Here is a 21,497-nt window from a genome sequence, read left to right as displayed (position 1 = left end):
GCCAGAAACTAAAGAGATTTTTTGTATGTATATATGTTTTCTTGTACATAGGTTAAAGTATATAGAATAGAATAGAGATGGCATTATGCGCCTATATATTAGAGATGATTAAAGCTGCAAGCGTTCACGAACATCCCGGCCCGCCCTGAAACACCGTTTCTGAGTTTGGCAATACAGCAACTTTCGTGATCGGTCTGGTCATCTCTCCTGTCTGGGTCTTCAGTTTGACTGCTCGAACGAGGACGTCCTTTCCTGGATATGTTTCCATAACCCGTGCGATGTGCCAGGATGCCGGTGGTGAATTGGACTCTTTTACGAGCACAACATTACCGGTGGAGATGTTGGGCGTTGAGGTAGTCCATTTTGGACGTTGCTGCAGAGTAGTCAGATACTCCTGATGCCATTTTTTCCAGAATCCTTGAAGCATAGACTGGATGCTTTGCCAATATCCTAATCGGCCCACTGGGATGTGTCCTTGCCGCCTTGATCTCGTCAACTGAGAGCGCTCTGGATACCTTTTCGCGAGATGGACTTCGAGTACGTTGAATAAACCGCATCACGTAGCCTACAATGTGTACGAGCTTAATCCAAGAAGAGACTCGGTCGATTAATTCATCAAGTATATGAATCTGGGTTGCTTCTGTCAATGTAGCCAAACAGTTGGATTTGACTTCTCCTTGAATGCGTTTGTCTGTAAGAGATAAACCGAACCGTGAACCGTTTAACTTTACCAGGTACTGATCATTGTCCCGTAGCCATTGAGGCCCATTCCACCACAAATGGAAGTCGATTAGATCAGCAGCCATCAGTCCCCTGGACGCACAGTCAGCTGGGTTCGTTTTGGAATCGACGTGATGGTGTCAAGGATTTTCGAAGTTCTGTTTCCAACAAATGTCATGAGTTGGGCTGGCGCATACGATAGCCAGGAGAGCACTTTTAAAGAGTCGGACCAGCCAAAAACAGTTATGTTCTTGTGGCGTAATCCAGATGTGATTGAGCGAATCATTTGGCTGAGAAGAAGTGCTGCGTAAAGTTCCAGACGTGGTAAGGATTTCCGAGGTTCTGTTTCTAACAAATGTCTTCAGTTGGACTGGCGTATACGATAGCCAGGAGAGCACTATTGATGAGCCGGACCAGCCAAAAACAGTTATGTTCTTGTGGCGTAATCCAGATGTGATCGAGCGAGTCAGTTGGTTGAGGAGAAGTGCTGCGTAAAGTTCCAGACGTGGCAAGGATTTCCGAGGTTCTGTTTCCAACAAATGTCTTCAGTTGGACTGGCGCATACGATAGCCAGGAGAGCACTATAGATGAGCCGGACAAGCCAAAAACAGTTATGTTCTTGTGGATTAATCCAGATCTGATCGAGCGAATCAGTTGGTTGAGGAGAAGTGCTGCGTAAAGTTCCAGACGTGGCAAGGATTGTTGTTTCAGTGGAGCCACCCTTTTTTTCGCAGCCACAATGGACACCGAGATGGATCCATCGTCATTTGTAACTCTGCTGTACACCACAGCAGCATACGCCTTGGTTGAAGCATCCGAAAATCCGTGGAGTTCGATGTTGTCCGGGTCGTTGGGAACAAATCGTGGTAGTCGGCATTTTTGAAGAGTGTCCAGATCTGCTCTCCACTTCAGCCAGTTGTCCGCCAGTTTAGTTGGGAGTGGGTCAATCCAAATCCAATCCAAATTCAAGAGCCAGAGCTTTTGGAAAAGAATTTTGAATTGAATGACAATGGGTGCCAAGAGTCCGAGAGGATCAAATATCCTCGAGACGTCGGACAAGACTTGTCTCTTTGTGCAATCAGGATTTGCAGCTAGACCGACATTGTACGTTTGAATGTCTTTTCCAGGATGCCAGTACAGTCCGAGAACCTTTACTAATGACGTTTGTGTAGATTGTGTGTAGCTATTATCCGTTTGTATACATGGTGTATTCGATACCCATTTCCCGAGCTCAAGGTTGGCGCGAGACATCATCTGAACCAGCTCGTTACGGTTTCGAACTAGCTCATCCTCACTGTTTGACCCAGTAAGAATGTCATCGACATAAAAATCCTCCAGCAGGATTTTCGAAGCATTTGGGTATTCCTCTTGATGATCGATAGCAAGTTGTTCCAGCACTCGCAACGCCAGGAATGGTGCGCATGAAGTTCCGTAGGTTACCGTGCACAATTCGAAATGCTTGATGGGATCGGATGGATCTTCTCTCCAAACGATTTTCTGGAATTTTCTGTGCTTTTCGTTGACCCATATCTGGCGGAACATTTTTACGATGTCAGATGAGAATGCAAATTTGTACATTCGAAAACGAAGGCACACAGCGAATAGAATACTGGGCCCTGTAAACAACGTGTCATTTAAAGCCTTCCCATTGGCGTCGCGAAATGATCCATCGAAAACAACTCGTAGCTTCCTCGGGTGGCACTTCTCGCATGTGCCCCAGATTTGTGTACGTATTGTGTACGCAGCTGCTTGTTCTGTTGCAGCCGCCGCTCAACCGATTTAAAGCGTTTGAGCGCTCCTTGTAAAGTCCCTCCGAATTCGGGGTTTTCAGTGTTAAATGGAAGTTCCACGATATAGTTCCCGTTTTCATCGCGACTGTGAGTGGCGAGAAAGTGCTTCTCGACTTGATCATCCTCCGGTTCCAGTTTTGCGCTGCTTTGAACGTTTTCTAGTTCACAAAACTTCTGAAGCGTGGCGCCTATGTCCACTGTTGTAGTCAGTGCACAAGCGTTGCTTGGACTCGATGTGATGAGTGAAGTTATTACCCATCCGAACACCGAAGAAATGGCGATAAGGTTACCCTTGTTGTCGTACTTCTTTCGTCCTGTAAACACTGACCATACGTGTTCGCTGCCCAATAGAATGTCAACAGGTGAGTTTGTGTTGAATTCAGTATCCGCCAACTGCAGATCCTTGAAAACCTTGTGCGCCGATGCATCGATGTTTTGCCCTTCCAGCGAAGAAGTGATCCTGCCTAGCACGTGAGCGTAGACAACCAACTGATCCTCGGAGATACGAGACTTGATGTGCAAGGTGCTGCATCCCCTGGTCGTGTCTGTTTTCACCAAAGAGATTCCCGTAGCCAAGATGCGTGATGTCGACCGTGTCAATCCGAGAGCTTGGATGCAACGCTCGGATACGAAGGAAAGCTCTGAGCCCGTGTCCAATAATTGACGGCATGTTACGTGGTCACCCTTTGCGTTTTGTACATAAATCATGTCAGTTGGTAATATGCTTCGTTTAACTTCCGATTCCTGTGCAGATTTTGCAGTGCCCTGCGCACATACAACCGATTGAATGCCCTCTCCTTGGGCGAAATGACTGGAGTCACCGATGTGTTGTTGGACGCGCTTGTGTTTCGCTCGTCCTCCCCTGCTATCTGGGCAAGATTCCCAATAGCCTGTGGATTCGCTTGGACATGAAGAAGGGAGTGATGATTTCCCTTGCATTGCCTACATTTGTATGTCGACTTGCACTTGCTGACCCCAAGACCAGGTCGCAAGCAGTTGTAGCACAGTGTTTTCTCCTTCACGAAGGATCGCCTCTGCATCCCGGACATATCCAAGAACTGCGGACAGCTGTACAGAGTGTGTTCTGCAGAATTACATTTGGTGCAGCCACTGCCTTCGACCGCAACCATCGATTGTATGACCCTTTTTGGTTTTTCTGCATGTGTTATTGTCTTGCCACCAGTAGCAAGCTTCCTTTTACTCAGCTCCAGTTCCTCGCAACGAGAATCGAGAAACTTGAAGAATTCCTCGAGAGTTGGTGAATCCGTGTCCATGCTGCGCTCAATCCACCTGCGCCGCGTGTCAGCGTTAAGTTTCTCCAGGGCCAGATAGATGATCCAGCAATCGTGTCCCATCTGGTTGACCGCATCCAATGGAACTTCTGTGTGTTGGACAAATGCTGGTTGTTATGAATTGTGTTTTCATAGATGTCTTGAAAGGAGGGCCACTCTGTGTAGTTGCCAGAGAACCGCTTGATTTGAATTTTTGGCAATTCTCTCTGATTAGAATTTGCAGCGAATACCTAACTTAAATTCGCCAAAGTGACGTCACCACCAACTTGAACCGGCGTGCTCGAGCTAGCCTGATTTGCAGCCAGTCGCTCAAATAGTTGTTGGTTTTGTTGCAGCAAATTGACAATTGCGTCGTTGTTGGAATGCAGACCGTTGCTGCCATTCGTAATGCCTGTAGATGTACTCGGTTGTAGAGCATCACATCTGTCTTTGAGAATTGCGATCGCCCTTAGGTACTTTTCTTCGTAAATCGCATTATAGATCTCCGGATCGACGTAACCTTCCACTTCCTCGTGGACAGCAATGGCATCGCCGAACTCAATGAACTCCTTCCAAACATAGTGGAGAAGTTGTATGCGCGTGGTGTTCTCTGTCTGTGTTGCAGATTCCGCTTGCTCTGCCCATGAGAGACAACGTGTGATGTAAGCCTTGAGCCTGGAACGGCTCTTCATAAATGCTTTTAATTGTTCCATAGCAAACAATTTTCCTGAGAATCAAAGCACTTCACTAACTGTCCAAGAATCCAGGAACGAAGGACCAACAATTTGGTCAGAAATAAGACGAGTTGAGTTGCGTGTGTGTGGACTGTATTAAATTTTATTCTTGTCAGTTGCGAAGCCTATTTGACATTAAACGACGCCGTCTTAGCGTCGTTGCCAGAAACTAACGAGATTTTTATACCCGTTACTCGTAGAGTAAAAGGGTATACTAGATTCGTGCAAAAGTATGTAACAGCTAGAAGGAAGCGTTTCCGACCCCATAAAGTATATATATTCTTGATCAGGGTCACTAGCCGAGCCGATCTAGCCATGTCCGTCTGTCCGTCTGTCCGTCTGTCCGTCTGTCTGTCTGTCTGTCTGTCTGTCTGTCTGTCTGTCTGTCTGTCTGTCTGTCTGTCCGTCTGTATGAACGCTAAGATCTCAGAAACTACAAAAGCTAGAAGGTTGAGATTTCCCACACATATTCTTTGGTTTCCTACGCAGCGCAAGTTTATTTTAGCAGAGCGCCACGCCCCCTCTAACGCCCACAATCGCCCACTAACGATTTTAAAATGGGTCCTGCGCCCACATCTTTAAAGATTTCCGAGAAGTATAAATGCAATTTTGTTGTGTATATTTATACCTATCGAAATGTAGAAGACATTTTTAAAATCGGATTATTCATTAAAAAATTATACGCAATAAAAAATTATATATCTATCTCCCTCGCACTCCCTTTAGCTGAGTTACGATTATTAGTCGGGACACCAACCCGACACAGCGTTCGCACTCCCTTTAGCTGAGTGACGGGTATTAGATAGTCGGGACAACAACCCGACTATAGCGTTCTCTCTTGTTTTGTATGTATACATGTTTTCTTGTACATAGGATTAATTATATACAATAGAATAGAGATGGCATAATGCGCCTATATATTAGAGATGATTAAAGCTGCAAGCGTTCACGAACAGCCTAACTTCTACATTTTTTTCCGATTGACTGAAAACTTTTTTTGTATAATCTTAAGATGTTAATCTACAAGAAAAAAAATTTAATTTTTTTTGGCAAGGCCGTCTGTTTGCCCGTCCCTATGAATGCAGAGATCTCGGAAACTATAAAAGCTAGAAAGTTGGTAATAATAATGTAGATTCTTGGGCTTTCTACTAATCGCCATAAATGATTTTAAAATGTGTGGCGGTGTTTATTAATGCCTATCAAAATGTAGAAGACATTTTTCAAATCAATCGAAGTTTTGTATCTCCGTCTGCGTCGCACTGATAGCTGAGCGACGGGTAACAGATAGTCGGGACACCCACCCGACTATAGCGTTCTTTCTTGTCTTTTTTTTTATTTACAAATCTAAAGTTTGTCAATACTGTGGATTTAATGAAAGAGGCTGAATTTCCAAAATATTTAAATGCAGTTATATGCGGGCATGCCGTAAGATTATGGAAAGCACATTTTTAAACCATTTTGACAATATTTATGTTTTTTTTTTTAGATTTTTATGTCATCTGTTTTGTGTGATTTTTGCTACTACATAGAGATTTTCTATTAGAAAAGTCTAGATTATATGACAATAAATATAAAAATATTTTAATATATGAACACGTTTTAATTGTTTTTTGCAGCACTTTTAATTGACAGAATCCAGAGCGACGGAAGTTTATCAAAAGCATTTTTGTCAACATATTTATATAAAGTTCTTGACTGTTTATTTTTAAACGAAATATATGAAAATGAACGCCAAACACTTGCTGCTTTACACACAATCAAGCGTTGTCTAAAATATTACCCAAAAGGAATAAAATCAAAAAAATCATCGATTGAAAAGATATTATTGTCACTAATAGACAACCGTAATGTTGATGTTATTCATCAAACTGGTGAATGTTGGCTTTTGTTACAGAATATACAGGGTAATTGCAGCAATGAAAACGTTTGTAATAAAACAGTATGGAGAGATTTCCAGTTATTATTACTTAATAATCTTCAACAACTCATAAGCAATATATTGATAACTTCTAAAGAAAACATTGAAAGCCCTTCTGAATCACACAGCTTCAGTTTATTTCCTTTTGAAATAAAAGATCCGTTTGAAATGGTATCACAAGCTTTTCGGAGGATTTTTAATCTTATTGAATATTTAAAAATTACATTAAGGTAAGAAAATCTTTTTTAGGCCTTTTTAAAAACTGCATTGGCTACATCGAAGTCTCTAAAAATGTGAACAAATTATTTCCATTTCACTCATAAGCTCATAAGTTGCACGAAAAAGGAAAAAAATTATATATTTTGTTGAACCAAGCTTTTTGCATTGGCTCTTTGGCCCATTTTTATTGAATTTGGCTCTTTTTTGCTAATAGCTATACAAAATATTTTAATCTTAAAGAAAAAGAATTAATTCATTTAATAATGGATTTTATTTTGCAATTTTAAAAGTTATTAATGTCTGAAACCCAACAGTGCCAGATCGAAACTAAATTTTTCCGCATATGGTATAAATTTGGCTTTTTTTGTTTTCAAATTGGCTAATTTTTAATTTTTTTTGGCTAAAAATTTTTTTTTTAAGTGGCAACCGTGATTGTAGGGTTTTTCTGCTTGCAAACGCAAATGAAAGATCATAAAGAACACGAAGAAGCACAATTGAGATATTTATTTTTAAAAAAGCTGTCTGTGTAGCCGTGGTACCATTTTATTAAGGCCATTCTGTTTACATAACATAACTATTTTTAGAGAACAATTTGTATTTAAAAAGTACATTTGTACACATCAAATCTTGGGTTTAATACACAATGGACTTCAAGTAAATGGACACCAAAGAAATAACTTGCAAATTGATCATGCTTATTTTGTGACCTTCTTACCGGAAATGCACATTAAATTATTGGAACTTTTGGAAATTCTCATTGAAATGTAAGTAAATCTTACTATAAGATTTTAATGATAAAACTAAGAATTAATAATAAAAAAAAAACATTTTTTTTAATATTTTTTTTTTAGGTTAACATCTTAGGATTATACAAAAAAAGTTATAAGACCATCGGAAAAAAACTAGGAGTTTGGCTAAAATGTGTATTAGTAGTTAAAAAGTTAGTTGAAAAATAAACAAGAGAGAACGCTATAGTCGGGTTGTTGTCCCGACTATCTAATACCCGTCACTCAGCTAAAGGGAGTGCGAACGCTGTGTCGGGTTGGTGTCCCGACTAATAATCGTAACTTAGCTAAAGGGAGTGCGAGGGAGATAGATATATAATTTTTGATTGCGTATAACTTTTTAATGAATGGTCCGATTTAAAAAATGTCTTCTACATTTCGATAGGTATAAATATACACAACAAAATTGCATTTATACTTCTCGGAAATTTTTAAAGATGTGGGCGCAGGACCCATTTTGAAATCGTTAGTGGGCGATTGTGGGCGTTAGAGGGGGCGTGGCGCTCTGCTAAAATAAACTTGCGCTGCGTAGGAAGCCAAAGAATATGTGTGGGAAATCTCAACCTTCTAGCTTTTGTAGTTTCTGAGATCTCAGCGTTCATACAGACGGACAGACAGACAGACGGACAGACGGACAGACGGACATGGCTAGATCGACTCGGCTAGTGACCCTGATCAAGAATATATATACTTTATGGGGTCGGAAACGCTTCCTTCTAGCTGTTACAAACTTTTGCACGAATCTAGTATACCCTTTTACTCTACGAGTAACGGGTATAACAATAAACAACCGATCTTAATGAAACATAGCTAATTTTTTAGTCGTTTTATCTACTATCAAAAAAAAAATAAAAAAAATTAAGAATTTAAAATTTAATTATTTTTTTTTTAATTAAAACCGCGTATAACTTTGGTTTTTGACAAGAATTTACCTCATTTTTTACGGTGTAAGTACTACTTTTTTTCCAAATCGATTTTATTTATTAAGAGTAGTATTTTTAAAGAAATTTTTTGGAAAGTTCCTTTTAAGCTGCAAATCAGATTTTAACATGGATAATGACTTTGAAGTAACCAAATCCAGGCTTGGAAACTTTTTGAATCGTCCAATTGGCCCAGACTTCTTATAAACATGATCCTAACTTAAGATAAAATACTAACCGTAGCCCCATTCTAGATTTAATATTTTAAAAAATTATAAGTAACACAAGTGTACTTATTATTTTGACCACACCAAAACCGACCTTTCGCACAAATGTATGGCTAACATGGAATAGACAGGTTTCACTGTATCCATTGTTTATTAAAATATTGCAGGACAGAATAACCTTTCAAAATAAAAAGGCTTGGGAGGTCTGGCCTCAATAACTATAGAGATATCTCTTAGCAAGTGAAGATGTAACGTGTGTACTTATTATTTTGACCAGTAGTGTATACTACCTGCAATAGAAAGAAGACTTTTGGGAAAGTTTCATTCCGATAGCTCAAAAACTGAGAGACTAGTTTGCGTAGAAACAGACGGACAGACGGACGGACAGACGGACATGGCTAGATCGACTCGTCTAGTGATGCTGATCAAGAATATAAATACTTTATGGGGTCGGAAACGTCTCCTTCACTGCATTGCAAACTTCTGACTGAAATCATAATACCCTCTGCAACGGTATAAAAATGTACAAAATTTATTTTAACAATAACACTATGCAACATCTAAAATTTACCTCGATGGTTGCTATATTTTTGAATTTGTTATGAATTCCCAAGTTAAACTGCGTTTTCCAAAAAGTTCCCCGACGCACAGTGTAAGATTTTGCCATTCTAGCGGGATTTTTAGCAAAAGTTGAACTATTTTTGAGGTCGATGAGTTTTAAGCAGCACTTTTAGAAATGTTCAACTATTACGAATACAGGCACAAAACAAAACAAACAATTTTTTTTGGAAGATAACGGTTTTTAAAGTTGGACTTTAGAAATGCATGCAAAATTGCACTGGGAAGCGAGCAACAGTTGACAAAGTTTAGTCCTATCAATTGCATCGCGTGATCAGTGGGAGCAGCCAAAAGTTATTTTTCCCAGAAACTTTCAAAAACAAAAATATTTTTTTGGCCCATAAATTTTTTTTCTTTTTTGAAAAAAGTGTTAAAAAGTAAGTGTATTTTTTCATGTTTCTGTTTCTTGGTGGAAAAAAAAGCTATATTATTCTATTGTATTCTATCCAACCAGAACATACATCATTCGCTTGCATTCATTCTGATTCAGAATCTAAAATAAAATCTTGCCCATATTTTGCCCAAAGACCTTCTATTTAGAAATGAGTGAAATAAGCCGTGCTGCATTTTTCGAGGTTTGGTCGAAAAAAATTAAAAACCACTCAGCGAGAGGCTCTTGTAAAGCACGCAGTGATGGTGTTTGGCAATGACATTGATCACTCCAAATTGAAATAACACTGTCTTTTGAGTTTATAAACCGATTTGAGAAATCTAGGAGAGATAAAGCCAGGTTTTTTGCTCATAATGTAAATGGCCTTCATGTCACTGATGTCATTGTTTCCACCTCAAGTACAAGAGGGAGGTCACAAAAAGCCTTTTCTGAGTGTTGTCCCAAAACACAAAAAAAGGAAAAGCCAAGAATTGTTGCCAACGATAGATGAGGATCAATTGCTATCAGCTGCAGAACGGGCTTTGCGGGCGAAAGAAAAGCGGGATTCAGCTAAATTAATTAATGAATTACCAAATGCTCCCCCGTCCACGGGGACTATAATTAAGAAAGCTAAATTATCTTCTAATAGCACTGCAAAACGCCTTTCAACAGAACAAGCACTTGCCCTTCTGATAGACAGTAAATTATTAATGCACCAGTACAATACCACAAAAATTGTCTGTCCAAAATTATACCCATGTTATGATCTCGTTAAGGAGTCATAAATGTTATGCTATCCTACTGGTATAAAAGTAAGAGAATCCTATGCTGAAATAAGTTTACAATCCCTCATTGATCATACCGTAAAACGGCTGATAAGTGCTAAAGAAGACATTTTTGAGAATGTCTCCACTAGACGATGTACACATGAAGTTTGAATTGTTACCATTTAATAGAAAAAAATCTTAAAAATATAAACCAAATTTTTTTTTGTTTTTGTTATCAATTATCTTTAATATAAAATCTTATTTGCAGCTGTTCAGCTTATAACTTCAAAGTTACAGCTAAAAACATGAGCATATAACCAAAATTCAACAATTTCTAAAAAAAAAAACAAAAGTGGCCTCCAAAAATTAAAAACAAAATTTTTTAAGTTAAATAGTTAAAAGTTTCGAAATTTTTTTTTTTAATTTTTGTTGGGGTTTTTATCTTAAAAAAAAAAACAGTTTTTGTAAATTTTTAACGCCCCCAAAAGTGCCACGCCCATTTTTTTATGTCCAAAATAATCTTTGGGCTTACTAGAATATTCACTCCAAATTTGAAGCCGATATCTTTAAAATTCGACTCCTACTGATTTAAGTCCCCCTAGATTGGCAAAATCGTACACTGTGCGACGCAAGAATTCTTAGCACGAGCACCTCAAAGTTCGAAAAATGCTGAAGCTGGCCAACTTTCCGGAGGTCTCAGAGGCAAACGGATTCATGGTTTTATTTTGATGTTAAAGTTTTTTAAAAAATACACTCTTTATCTTTCAAACCCCATTCTTACAATAACGTTAAAAAGTTATTTAGAAACGAAAATAGCCACTTTTGCCGGCTAACAACATTAAACGCTGCCTGAGCATTAAATATTGTATGTGCGTATCCAAACTGTATTTTAGGGTCATGGAATCGTTCAAATTTTTTTAAACCGTTCCATTAATGGAATTCTTAAATAAATAATTAAATAATTTAATTTAAATTTTTATGTAAATAATGGAAAAGTAAAAAACACTAGTTTACAACTTAAAATTTTTTTTCGAGGTAAGCCTTGAGACGAATTTTTATACCCGTTACTCGTAGAGTAAAAGGGTATATTGTATTCGTGCAAAAGTATGTAACAGCTAGAAGGAAGCATTTCCGACCCCATAAAGTATATATATTCTTGATCAGGGTCACTAGCCGAGTCGATATAGCCATGTCGGTCTGTCTGTCTGTCCGTCCGTATGAACGCTGAGATCTCGGAAACTATAAAAGCTACACTCATAAAAAAAAATCGAAGAATTTCCGTTAAATCTAGGAAATTCTTTCTTGAATTTTTGCCAAAGGTGACCTCGCCTTTGTTTCAAGAAATGGTTTTTTTGAAAGGCACCTTTAAAACAAGAAAAAATATTTATTGAAACAAGAAATTAAATTTCTTAAAACAAGAAATGGTTTTTTAGAAACCCACCATTAAAAGAAGAAAAATATTTCTTGAAACAAGAAAGGCGATTCTTGTTTCTAAGGTGCTTTTTTCTTGTTTCAAGAAATTAAATTTCTTGTTTCAAGAAAGGGTTTTTTAGAAAGGCACCTTTTAAACAAGAAAAATTCTTTCTTGTTCAAATTTCCCTTCAAGAAATTTTATTTCTTGATTTAAAAAATAATATTTCTTGAAAGGAAGTTTTATATTAACACTGAAACCCTAAAAATAAAATGTAACTTGGTTTTTCTTTTGCATATTATATGTATTTACATTTAACATATTTAACACTTAACATTTAAAAATTTTTAAATAACACATTTTTGACTCAAGAAAACCTTATTATTACCCAAGGTCTGTTGAACTTCATATGACCTAAGGTAATCCATTTTCTTCGACTTTCCTCATCTAGAAAAAAAGATTTATTGGGATATCAATGATTTGATTTTAGATAAACAACTTTTTTGAAGAAATGTAATGTTAATCAAATAAAAACACCTCTTAACGAGGTAAAAAACTAGTGACGATCGCACCTTCAACATACAAAAGTTCTGATATCAACATTTGTGACGAAAAATTATTACACTCGTCATTAAATAGACTTTCTAATATTTTCTCCCGCCCTAGCAAACTATTCCAGCCTTTTTCCCTTCGCAGGCATTTTCTATTGCAACGTGCCGAATGAGAAAATATTAGAAAGTCTATTTAATGACGAGTGTAATAATTTTTCGTCACAAATGTTGATATCAGAACTGTAGCGTGTGCGTTGGTGAGAATCGAAAACGAATTTCACTTACTCGTGCATACGGGTCTCAGAGGTCGTGCACTTCTTGCTTTTCTTCTGACTGAGCTCGCCGGATGGGGTATGGGTTCTTTCTTCGACCTTCTATGCTACACTGCATCACAAATTAAGTGCACTTTACGGAAAACTACAGATTGGACTAAGAAGTGGGCTAAAACGACGGGAATTATGATGAGCGGTACTAATCTAAAACGAATTTGGGGTGTGTAAGCTGTTGTAACCCCATGTCTTTACCCTCCCTACATGGTGACGCGTGCGTAATATAATCACCCCTTATTCAGACTGTATATAATTTTACCTAGTGCATGACTTCGAATTGATTTCTGTAATCGCGACGATCCGACTATTAAATTTATTCCATGATTATTTCCATGATATTATACATTTATTCACAATTTCCTTCGCGGAGATGATATTTCAAAAATTCTCATAAAAAAATAGCTTGACCCCTATTCGGTCCTTTACTTAAAGTTTGACTGGGAGTCCATGGTTTGAGTTAACTTTACTTCAATATTCTCAAATAAAAAAAAATGTTTACATGACTCCCAACATAATTGTGATTCGACCTATATTTAATTATTTACGAAAGGCAGCAGCACATAAAATACGGTTTTTAAAACCGCGTCGAAATTATCGGCTATTTAATTTTATGGCATGTAGGGGTTCAGATATACATATATGGAATCAAGCAAAAGGAAGTGTTCAAAACTCACATGACATTCATCCGTTCAGTAGCACGCTGGGCCCATCGTTGCTGTTGACGAAGATCTAAACTGAAAGAAACTTTACAAGGTTCTATTTACATAATCTGAGGCCACTGTTATCGCTTTTAGAAAAGCGAGAGCTGTTGCGGCATTCTCTTTGAAAACAGCTCACTATTCCCTACAGCTGCTATTCGAATTGAATTTACATGTTTATGTTTAACTAAAGACTAATTGAGAGATGAAAGTAATAAAAAAAATAAAAGAAAAGGTTTAACAAAAAAAAACTGATCGTCCTGTCAACAATTCCTGTGGCGGTGCAACTGTGGCCAATGAAGGGCTGATGGATTCCTCCAGTCGCGTTCGTTGTACGCAGGCGGTGCGCGCAGCGCCGATCAGGGCTGCCAACCGTCTCCGTATGCCGCGCGTGGCGCTGGCAATGATTCGGCGCTGGCCAATGGTTTCCTGATTAGGCCTTGCAATCCGATCCGGTGGCTGAACTGCGTGGGCAAGTTTGCGCAGCGGGGTGTGCGTGATGAATCCCCCAACAGGGGGGTGGCGGTTGGTGTAGCGGCGACAGGTATTTCGTGGACACGTGCGTGGTGCACTCGATTCGAGGTTGTGGCTGTTCGCAGGCTGATGCGGATATCGCGGCTCGTTGGGCGATAAGTCCGTAGAAATATACCTGCCGCCGATCTACACCGGTACCGTGAATAGAATACGGCGCCGATGGGCCGAGAAAAATGACGTCACACCACTTCTGCCTGAATTGCAGTCCACACCTTGTACGCAGAAAACCATTGTTTTAGTATTTACTCTATCCGGCCTTCTCAACGCTAATAGTTACCTGCAGCAGAATGTATTGAATTGCGTTGATATATATTGAGCGAACACTTCTACAACTGGAGTGACTTTAATCTGGGTTTATTACACACTTTATTGTTTTCACGTCTGTCTCTGGGTAGCGATCGAGTTGAAATGGAACGAACTTTCGGCAGCGACCACGCTTAAGTCGAGTCGCACACATACCAGCGCAGCAGTGGCAAAGGAGAACCGAAAACTCACCACGGCGAGTAAACGGTAAACTCGCCTGATCTGAGCTGTTCTGTTTCGTTCTCGCGCTTCGCACCTCGTGTTTCTTGTCGAAAACGGTGTACTGCGTGAATAAGGAAATGATATAGAGATGGAATAAAAAAATGCGCTGGCCGTTTAACGTGCCGTTTGCTTTCAGCTCGGTTTGTGAGTACAGTGGAACGCATTAGGATTTTTGTTGGTCCAGCTGGCTACTACAAAACTTTTGTATGTTGAAGGTGCGATCGTCACTAGTTTTTTACCTCGTAAAGAGGTGTTTTTATTTGATATCAGAAGTTTTTGTTTGTTTACATTTGCTCTCATAGGATTTAATATATACATTTAAACTTAAATTGGTCAATCATAAATTGTAAGCCACTGTATTTAAACAAATTAAGTTAAAAAGGCGTTTAAGTATTTCAAAATACCTTTTAAACGAGGTATAGCACATGTCGGTACCTTTAGTAGTGTAGAACTTACAAACTAACGAAATTTAGCTATTTTTAGCTTTTTCCCGCTAAAGTAGCGGCTTTTTCCAAAAGTCGTAGAACAATAGATTCCTATATGGAACTTTTAAGTGCAAATTTACTGATTCCATAACCATAAAATACAGTTCGGATACCCTCCCACAAATTTCAATACTCAGGGAGCGTTAATTGTTCGAGCTGGCAAAAGTGGCTATTTTCGTATAAAAATAACTTTTAAACGTGACTTTTTACAGTAATGTGTTATATACCAAAATTTAAGGAATCTCAAGGGCTATACAGTTTAAGGTTTTAAAGAAAATCGTTAGAGCCGTTTTTGAGAAAAATAAAAAAAAGGTAAAAAAAAAGTTTTTAAAAATTGTCTTTTGTTCATATTTTTTTAATTATTACATTTACACAAATTGCATATAGAAGGCGTTTATAGCATTTAAAAATACCTTTCAAACGAGATGCAGCACAAGTCTGTAGCTTTAGTAGTATATAAGTTACGGATTTCCGAATTTTAGCTATTTATAGCTGTTTTCCCGCTAAACTAGCGAGTTTTTCCAAAAGTAGTAGAACAAAAGTTTTTCATATCGATGTGATGAACGTCATATCAAATTTTCAAAACTTAAAAAACATGTTTTCGACAAACTGACAAACAAAATTAAATTTTTATTTTGGGAAGACGAAGAAAATCTTATTTTGGCTATAACTTTTCGGCGGGTATTTTTAAAAGGAATACAACTAAAACATTGCGAGGGGGCATTTATCCCCACCGGCCCCAACAGCTCCAAATTTCGAAATTTTCACTTTTTCACTTTCACCGCTCTCTCTCCCAAGCCAATTGATTTTCTTAGAGTCTTGGTATGCAATCCTGTTAGTTTTCGCAATACCTTTCGATAGGTGTATCATTCATTATGATCGGATCATCACAGTAGATTTTCATTTCTTCGTGTATATATAGTAGTCGCCTTCGCACACTCTCCTGGTGCGCTTCGTCACTACATGGACTGCCGTCCATAGTGATATTAATAATAGCCAAAATACAAACACGTTGGTCAGACGACCGAGAGAGAGAAGCAAGCGAGGTAGAAAATGAAGGGTTGAAAATCGAATTTCAGAGAGAGAGAGGCACGGGAGACACACGTACATACATACATATATATTTACATACAGTCCTTTGCGCGAAGGGAGACCGAATGTAAGCAGGTCAGATAATGACAGTTTTAAGAAGGAGAAGAGAGAAACGTCGCGACGCGTAGGTCAAGCGAGCGAGAGTGAGGAGCAGAATATGAAAGGGTTGAAAATCGGGTCTCGGATCGGGTGAGCCGCGAACATGCATAGATATTTACAAGCATACATAAGTATGTCAAACAAATACAACATATTTTTCTTACCTTAGAAGGTTTTAAAACAAAATTACAGCTTCGCCAAACAAGATATTTGGCTGATGCAACTGTAGGTATTTTCACTGTGAAAAATAAATAGATACAAAATCCCAAAACTCAACCCACCCACTTTAAACAACTGTAATCTCTCTTTAAGCGATCACGCAAGATACTTGGGGTTAGTATTAGATAAGCGTCTTAAATGGGGCTTAAACAACCAAGAGAGAACCAAGAAAGCGACCATTGCACTTTACTCTTGTAAAAAAGCAATCGGGCTTAGATGGGGTATGTCCCCTAAAATCGTCAATTGGATATACACAGCGGTAGTCAAGCCAATCCTACTATATGGAGTGACTCTGTGGTGGACCGCTCTACACAAACAATGTATCCTAACTCCCCTTAACAAAGTAGAGCGCATGGCGGCTTTGTGTATTAGTGGAGCCCTTCGAACTACCCCAAACGAAGCGCTGAATGCGATCTTGAACCTCCAGAGCCTGGACTTATCAGGCATGGAAAGGGCGAAATCGGCAGCCATTCGACTAAGGGATACGGGGCAATGGAAATCCCAACTGTATGGTCACGCTAAGATTCTTCAGCATGACAATTTGATCCCGCCAAAAACGGATCTATGTAAAACCCGTGAATACAGACACACGCCCTTCGAAGCTCTGATCCCAGGTAGGGAAGCATGGGATCGGGGCCGACCGGGCTCAATAGACGCAATCTGTATATATACAGACGGCTCCAAACTCGACGGACACGTTGGTGGAGGCATATACTCCGAGCAATTAGAGATCAGGCAGTCATTCAGACTTCCTGACCACTGCAGTGTCTTCCAAGCGGAAGTGTATGCTATAATGGAAGCACTCGTCTGTTTAAGGGGCTTAAACACCCAGAACAGGCACATAAACATATATAGTGATAGCCAAGCGGCTATTAAATCAATATACTCGACGAATACAAACTCCCGAACAATAGCCGACTGTCGCAATTCTCTTCACGAGATGGCTAGTCAGTTTACTGTCAGCCTTATATGGGTTCCGGGTCACCGGGATATCGTAGGCAACTGTATAGCAGACGAGCTAGCCAGGCAAGGCACCACCATACCTCTCCTTCCAGGAAAGGAGAGTGTTGGCATGCCTTTGGCTACCTGTAAGCTAATTATTAAAAACCATTTCTGCAAATTAGCCAACACCAATTGGCAAAACACACCGCAGTGCCGAATCTCTCACCAGACATGGCCTGCAATAAACAATAAGAAAACATCAGAACTACTGAATTTCAGCCGCACAGAGTGTGGCATGCTAATTCGAGTACTGACAGGCCACTGGCTCGTTGGCGCACACGCCGGCAGGCTAAAAGCCCCTAAAAATGACTTCTGTAGAAGCTGCAGGGATGAGGAAGAAGAGGAAACGGTGGAACACCTACTCTGTTCATGCCCAGCCCTATGCAGGCTTAGACTGAAACACTTAGGATATCCTTTCATAAATGACCTGACCGAAATTTCGCAGATTAATCTGAAGAGTCTAAGCTCTTTTATTAAATCCTCCGGATGGGGGACTTGCTGATCGACCAACCTACAGGCTGACCCTTAACGGATAGGGGACCCAAAAATAGAGATCATACGGTACCACAATGGACCCACAGAGGTCTAAGTGTGCCAGGCTATAGTCTAGCAGCCGTCCTAACCTAACCTACATACATACAATTGTACGCGCGCTATACAAAAAATTATATATTTACATACCGAGAAGTTTTTAGCAAACTCGAGGTCATGCCGGCTTAGACTTCAAGAAGTCCAAGACGTCGGCATTATGCCAACACACAAAAAGGAGCGAAGAGGCTTCACTGTACATGCATGTTTCATGTAGTAGCCAACTACAATCATCAGCAGTGAAATCGCTGTCTTAGTCAACGATCGAAGTGGGTTACCATGTAAGCCGCGCTATAACTGGTTGAGAATTATAGCGTCGCCAGATCGGTAAACTTCGAAAAGCTGATCAAGCCCTTAGTGTGTGTTGGACTTTGTTCTGTCTTTGATCTCTATCAGAGTTCCGTGGCAGATTGTGAAGAATATGCATTACTGCATATTTTTAGGCTTCCATATAGCAGCCTTTTACGGCGTGTTGACCGTTTGTTGTCCAAAGTTTGGCTTTTTTGATACGACCTTTTTTCGTTTTAGAGAAGTTTTTAGCAAACTCGAGGTCATGCCGGCTTAGACTTCAAGAAGTCCAAGACGTCGGCATTATGCCAACACACAAAAAGGAGCGAAGAGGCTTCACTGTACATGCATGTTTCATGTAGTAGCCAACTACAATCATCAGCAGTGAAATCGCTGTCTTAGTCAACGATCGAAATGGGTTACCATGTAAGCCGCGCTATAACTGGTTGAGAATTATAGCGTCGCCAGATCGGTAAACTTCGAAAAGCTGATCAAGCCCTTAGTGTGTGTTGGACTTTGTTCTGTCTTTGATCTCTATCAGAGTTCCGTGGCAGAGTGTGAAGAATATGCATTACTGCATATTTTTAGGCTTCCATATAGCAGCCTTTTACGGCGTGTTGACCGTTTTTTGTCCAAAGTTTGGCTTTTTTGATACGACCTTTTTTCGTTATAGAGAAGTTTCTAGCAAACTCGAGGTCATGCCGGCTTAGACTTAAAGAAGTCCAAGACGTCGGCATTATGCCAACACACAAAAAGGAGCGAAGAGGCTTCACTGTACATGCATGTTTCATGTAGTAGCCAACTACAATCATCAGCAGTGAAATCGCTGTCTTAGTCAACGATCGAAGTGGGTTACCACCTTTGAATATTTAAAAAAGGCTTCACCTCTTATCCGCTTGAAAATCACGTCCATCACTTACGAATTTTTTTCACAACTGACCTGAGGCTCGGGTGATCAGAGAAGTCGGTACGGTAGCCGGGTAGTAGTCGACCCTTCGTCCAACTTCGTTTTTCTTGTCGTTAACATTCGCCAGCCGAAGGAAGTCAATGGCTACTTTTCTATATTCTAAGGTCATTTTATTCATATATTCAAAGGTGATTTTGTCCTTAAATACGTACAAAAATGTTTTGGCTGCGACGGCAAAACAAACATATGAGATTTTCATTTTTCTATTTTTAAGAAAAATTCTTTCTTGAATTTTTTCCATCAAGAAAGGTTTTCTGTATTCAAAGGAAAATTTTCTAATAACAAATTTTTTTTCTATTTTCAAAGGTAGGCCGATTCAATGACGAGATTTCCAAAATTTAGAAATTAATTTTTATGAGTGTAGAAGAATGACATTTTGCATGCAGATTCTAGGTGTTCCTACGCAGCGCAAGTTTGTTTCAAAAGGGTGCCACGCCCCCTCTAACGCCCACAATCGCTTATATCCGATTTTAAAAATTTCAATATTTCGGAAAAGTAAAAATGCAGTTTTATTGTGTTTATCAATACCTTTCGAAATGTAAAAGACATTTTTTAAATCGGACCATTCGTTAAAAAGTTACGGCGGATCAAAGTTTTTATCTCTATCTCCTTCGCACTCCCTTTAGCTGAGTAACGGGTATCTGATAGTCGGCGCACCTGACTATAGCGTTCTCTCTTGGTTTTGATTAGTTATGAGTTGCTTATCACGCTGAACAAATTAAAAAAAATCCCAAAGAACCCTTCTGAAGATATTCGCAAAAATCCACATTTTCGGACCTTCTTTTATAAAACCTAACAGATCTCAAAAACCATTAGACCAATAAACTTGTAACTTACACTATTTTAAAGGCAATAGATGAAGCTATTAGTCGTTGTTGTTATTGTTGGGTTGGGTTGTTTAACAAAAAAATTCATATCTCCTAGAATTTGCACTCCCTTTGAAAATATATGGCCTTAACTTGTTAACAACAAAGAGGCCTTTAGATCTGAAAGCTCAAAATATTTTATACATTTTTATGTGTATTTTTTTTAAGTAAATAAAAACTAGCTATAACAAAAAAACGCCAGAAATGAAACTGTTTTTGAACTTTCACAGGTTGTACCTCTATTAATTTGCGAATATCTTCAGAACGGTTCTTTGGGAATTTTTTTAAATTTGTTCATCGTAATTAGCAACTCAAAACTAATCAAAAAAATTGGTCTTAAGGCTTTCCTTTTTTTGCTGTAAACTAGTGTAATCAAAAACTTCTGATTTCAAATAAAACCCCTCTTAACGAAGTAATAAACTAGTGACGATCGCACTTTCAACATACAAAAGTTCTGAAGTTAACATTTGTGACGAAAAATTATTCCACTCGTCAATAAATACACTTTCTTTCTATACATATTCGGTATGGGAACAGTACCGGAACTGGAACCGAAATTAGATTCGGTTTGATTCCCTACTATAACGCTTTGAGTAACGGGTATCTGATATTGAACAACTATCGGAACTCCAAAAATTGTTGAGACCGGACCAATAGTTAATATGTCAACTAGTCGAGTTAAGATAGCGATCATTTTCGTTTTATGTAGAAAATGTAGGCCAAAAATCCACTTTACTTTAACGCAATCGTTTTGGATTGGTATATATTTTTATAAATATTCTTTTATTTGCTTATTTAAAGATGTTATACACACCTCAGAATGGACTTTCGGATTGTTTTAAATATCTTAGTGGATGCCCTCGAAAGGACAAAATCAATGCCATTAGCAGAAAACCGAAATCAAGTTATGTAAGTATTTATGCAATACCCAAAATTTTTTTAAATATCAAAAACCCTACCATTGAGGCAGATTTTTCTATCTGTCTGTCTGTCCATTTAATTTTTCGACCGTTCCTATGGCAGCTATATAATAAAGTGATCCGATTTTTTAAATATTTAATTCGAAATATTTAAAAAATAATATTGGGAGCTATAAGATATAGTTGTCCGATCCGGTCGGCTCCGACATATATACTACCTGCAATAGAAAGAAAACTTTTGCGAAAGTTTTGTCCCGATAGCTCAAAAACTGAGAGACTAGTTTGCGTAGAAACAGACAGACGGACAGACGGACAGACGGACATGGCTAGATCGACTCGTCTAGTGATGCTGATCAAGAATATATATACTTTATGGGGTCGGAACCGTCTCCTTCACTGCGTTGCAAACTTCTGACTGAAATCATAATACCCTCTGCAAGGGTATAAAAATTAAATCTAGTAGCCTATGCAATTAATTAAAGATACTAGCTATACCCGGAGCGACTTCGTTCGCTTAAAATTAGTTTGGAGTTAGGAAATTTAGTTTTATTTGCGCGTTTTTTGAAAACCTTTGTGTAAACAAT

At 38.8% G+C, this 21,497-nt stretch overlaps 3 protein-coding genes across 3 annotated transcripts; 1 reads left to right on the top strand and 2 right to left on the bottom strand.

Moving 5' to 3' along the window:
* Positions 1 to 1,068: 1,068 nt before the first annotated feature.
* On the bottom strand, positions 1,069 to 2,262 carry LOC138912954 (uncharacterized). Its single transcript, XM_070214997.1, has one exon. It carries the CDS (start codon positions 2,260 to 2,262, stop codon positions 1,069 to 1,071), a length of 1,194 nt encoding a protein of 397 aa, XP_070071098.1.
* Positions 2,263 to 2,354: 92 nt separating this feature from the next.
* LOC138912953 (uncharacterized) lies at positions 2,355 to 3,218 on the bottom strand. The gene has a single exon (XM_070214996.1). The coding sequence runs from the start codon at positions 3,216 to 3,218 to the stop codon at positions 2,355 to 2,357; it is 864 nt and encodes a 287-aa protein (XP_070071097.1).
* A 12,829-nt stretch (positions 3,219 to 16,047) lies between these two features.
* LOC123002416 (uncharacterized) lies at positions 16,048 to 17,843 on the top strand. Its single transcript, XM_070214995.1, has 2 exons — positions 16,048 to 16,088; positions 16,319 to 17,843. Exons 1-2 carry the CDS (start codon positions 16,048 to 16,050, stop codon positions 17,784 to 17,786), a joined length of 1,509 nt encoding a protein of 502 aa, XP_070071096.1. The 3' UTR covers positions 17,787 to 17,843.
* Positions 17,844 to 21,497: the final 3,654 nt, after the last annotated feature.

This window comes from Drosophila takahashii, chromosome 3L, assembly GCF_030179915.1.
Source record: "Drosophila takahashii strain IR98-3 E-12201 chromosome 3L, DtakHiC1v2, whole genome shotgun sequence".
NCBI classification, from domain to species: Eukaryota; Metazoa; Arthropoda; class Insecta; order Diptera; family Drosophilidae; genus Drosophila; species Drosophila takahashii.
The sequence above is the reverse complement of the archived record's forward strand: the minus strand, read 5'-3'. Positions and strand labels throughout refer to the sequence as shown.

Coding starts and splice junctions, on each gene's coding strand:
- LOC138912954 (XM_070214997.1), bottom strand. CDS start 2,262: ATGTTCCGCCAGATATGGGTCAACGAAAAGCACAGAAAATTCCAGAAA.
- LOC138912953 (XM_070214996.1), bottom strand. CDS start 3,218: ATGATTTATGTACAAAACGCAAAGGGTGACCACGTAACATGCCGTCAA.
- LOC123002416 (XM_070214995.1), top strand. CDS start 16,048: ATGACAGTTTTAAGAAGGAGAAGAGAGAAACGTCGCGACGC. Junction 16,089..16,318: donor AGAGAGAAACGTCGCGACGC/GTAGGTCAAGCG, acceptor AAAAATAAATAG/ATACAAAATCCCAAAACTCA.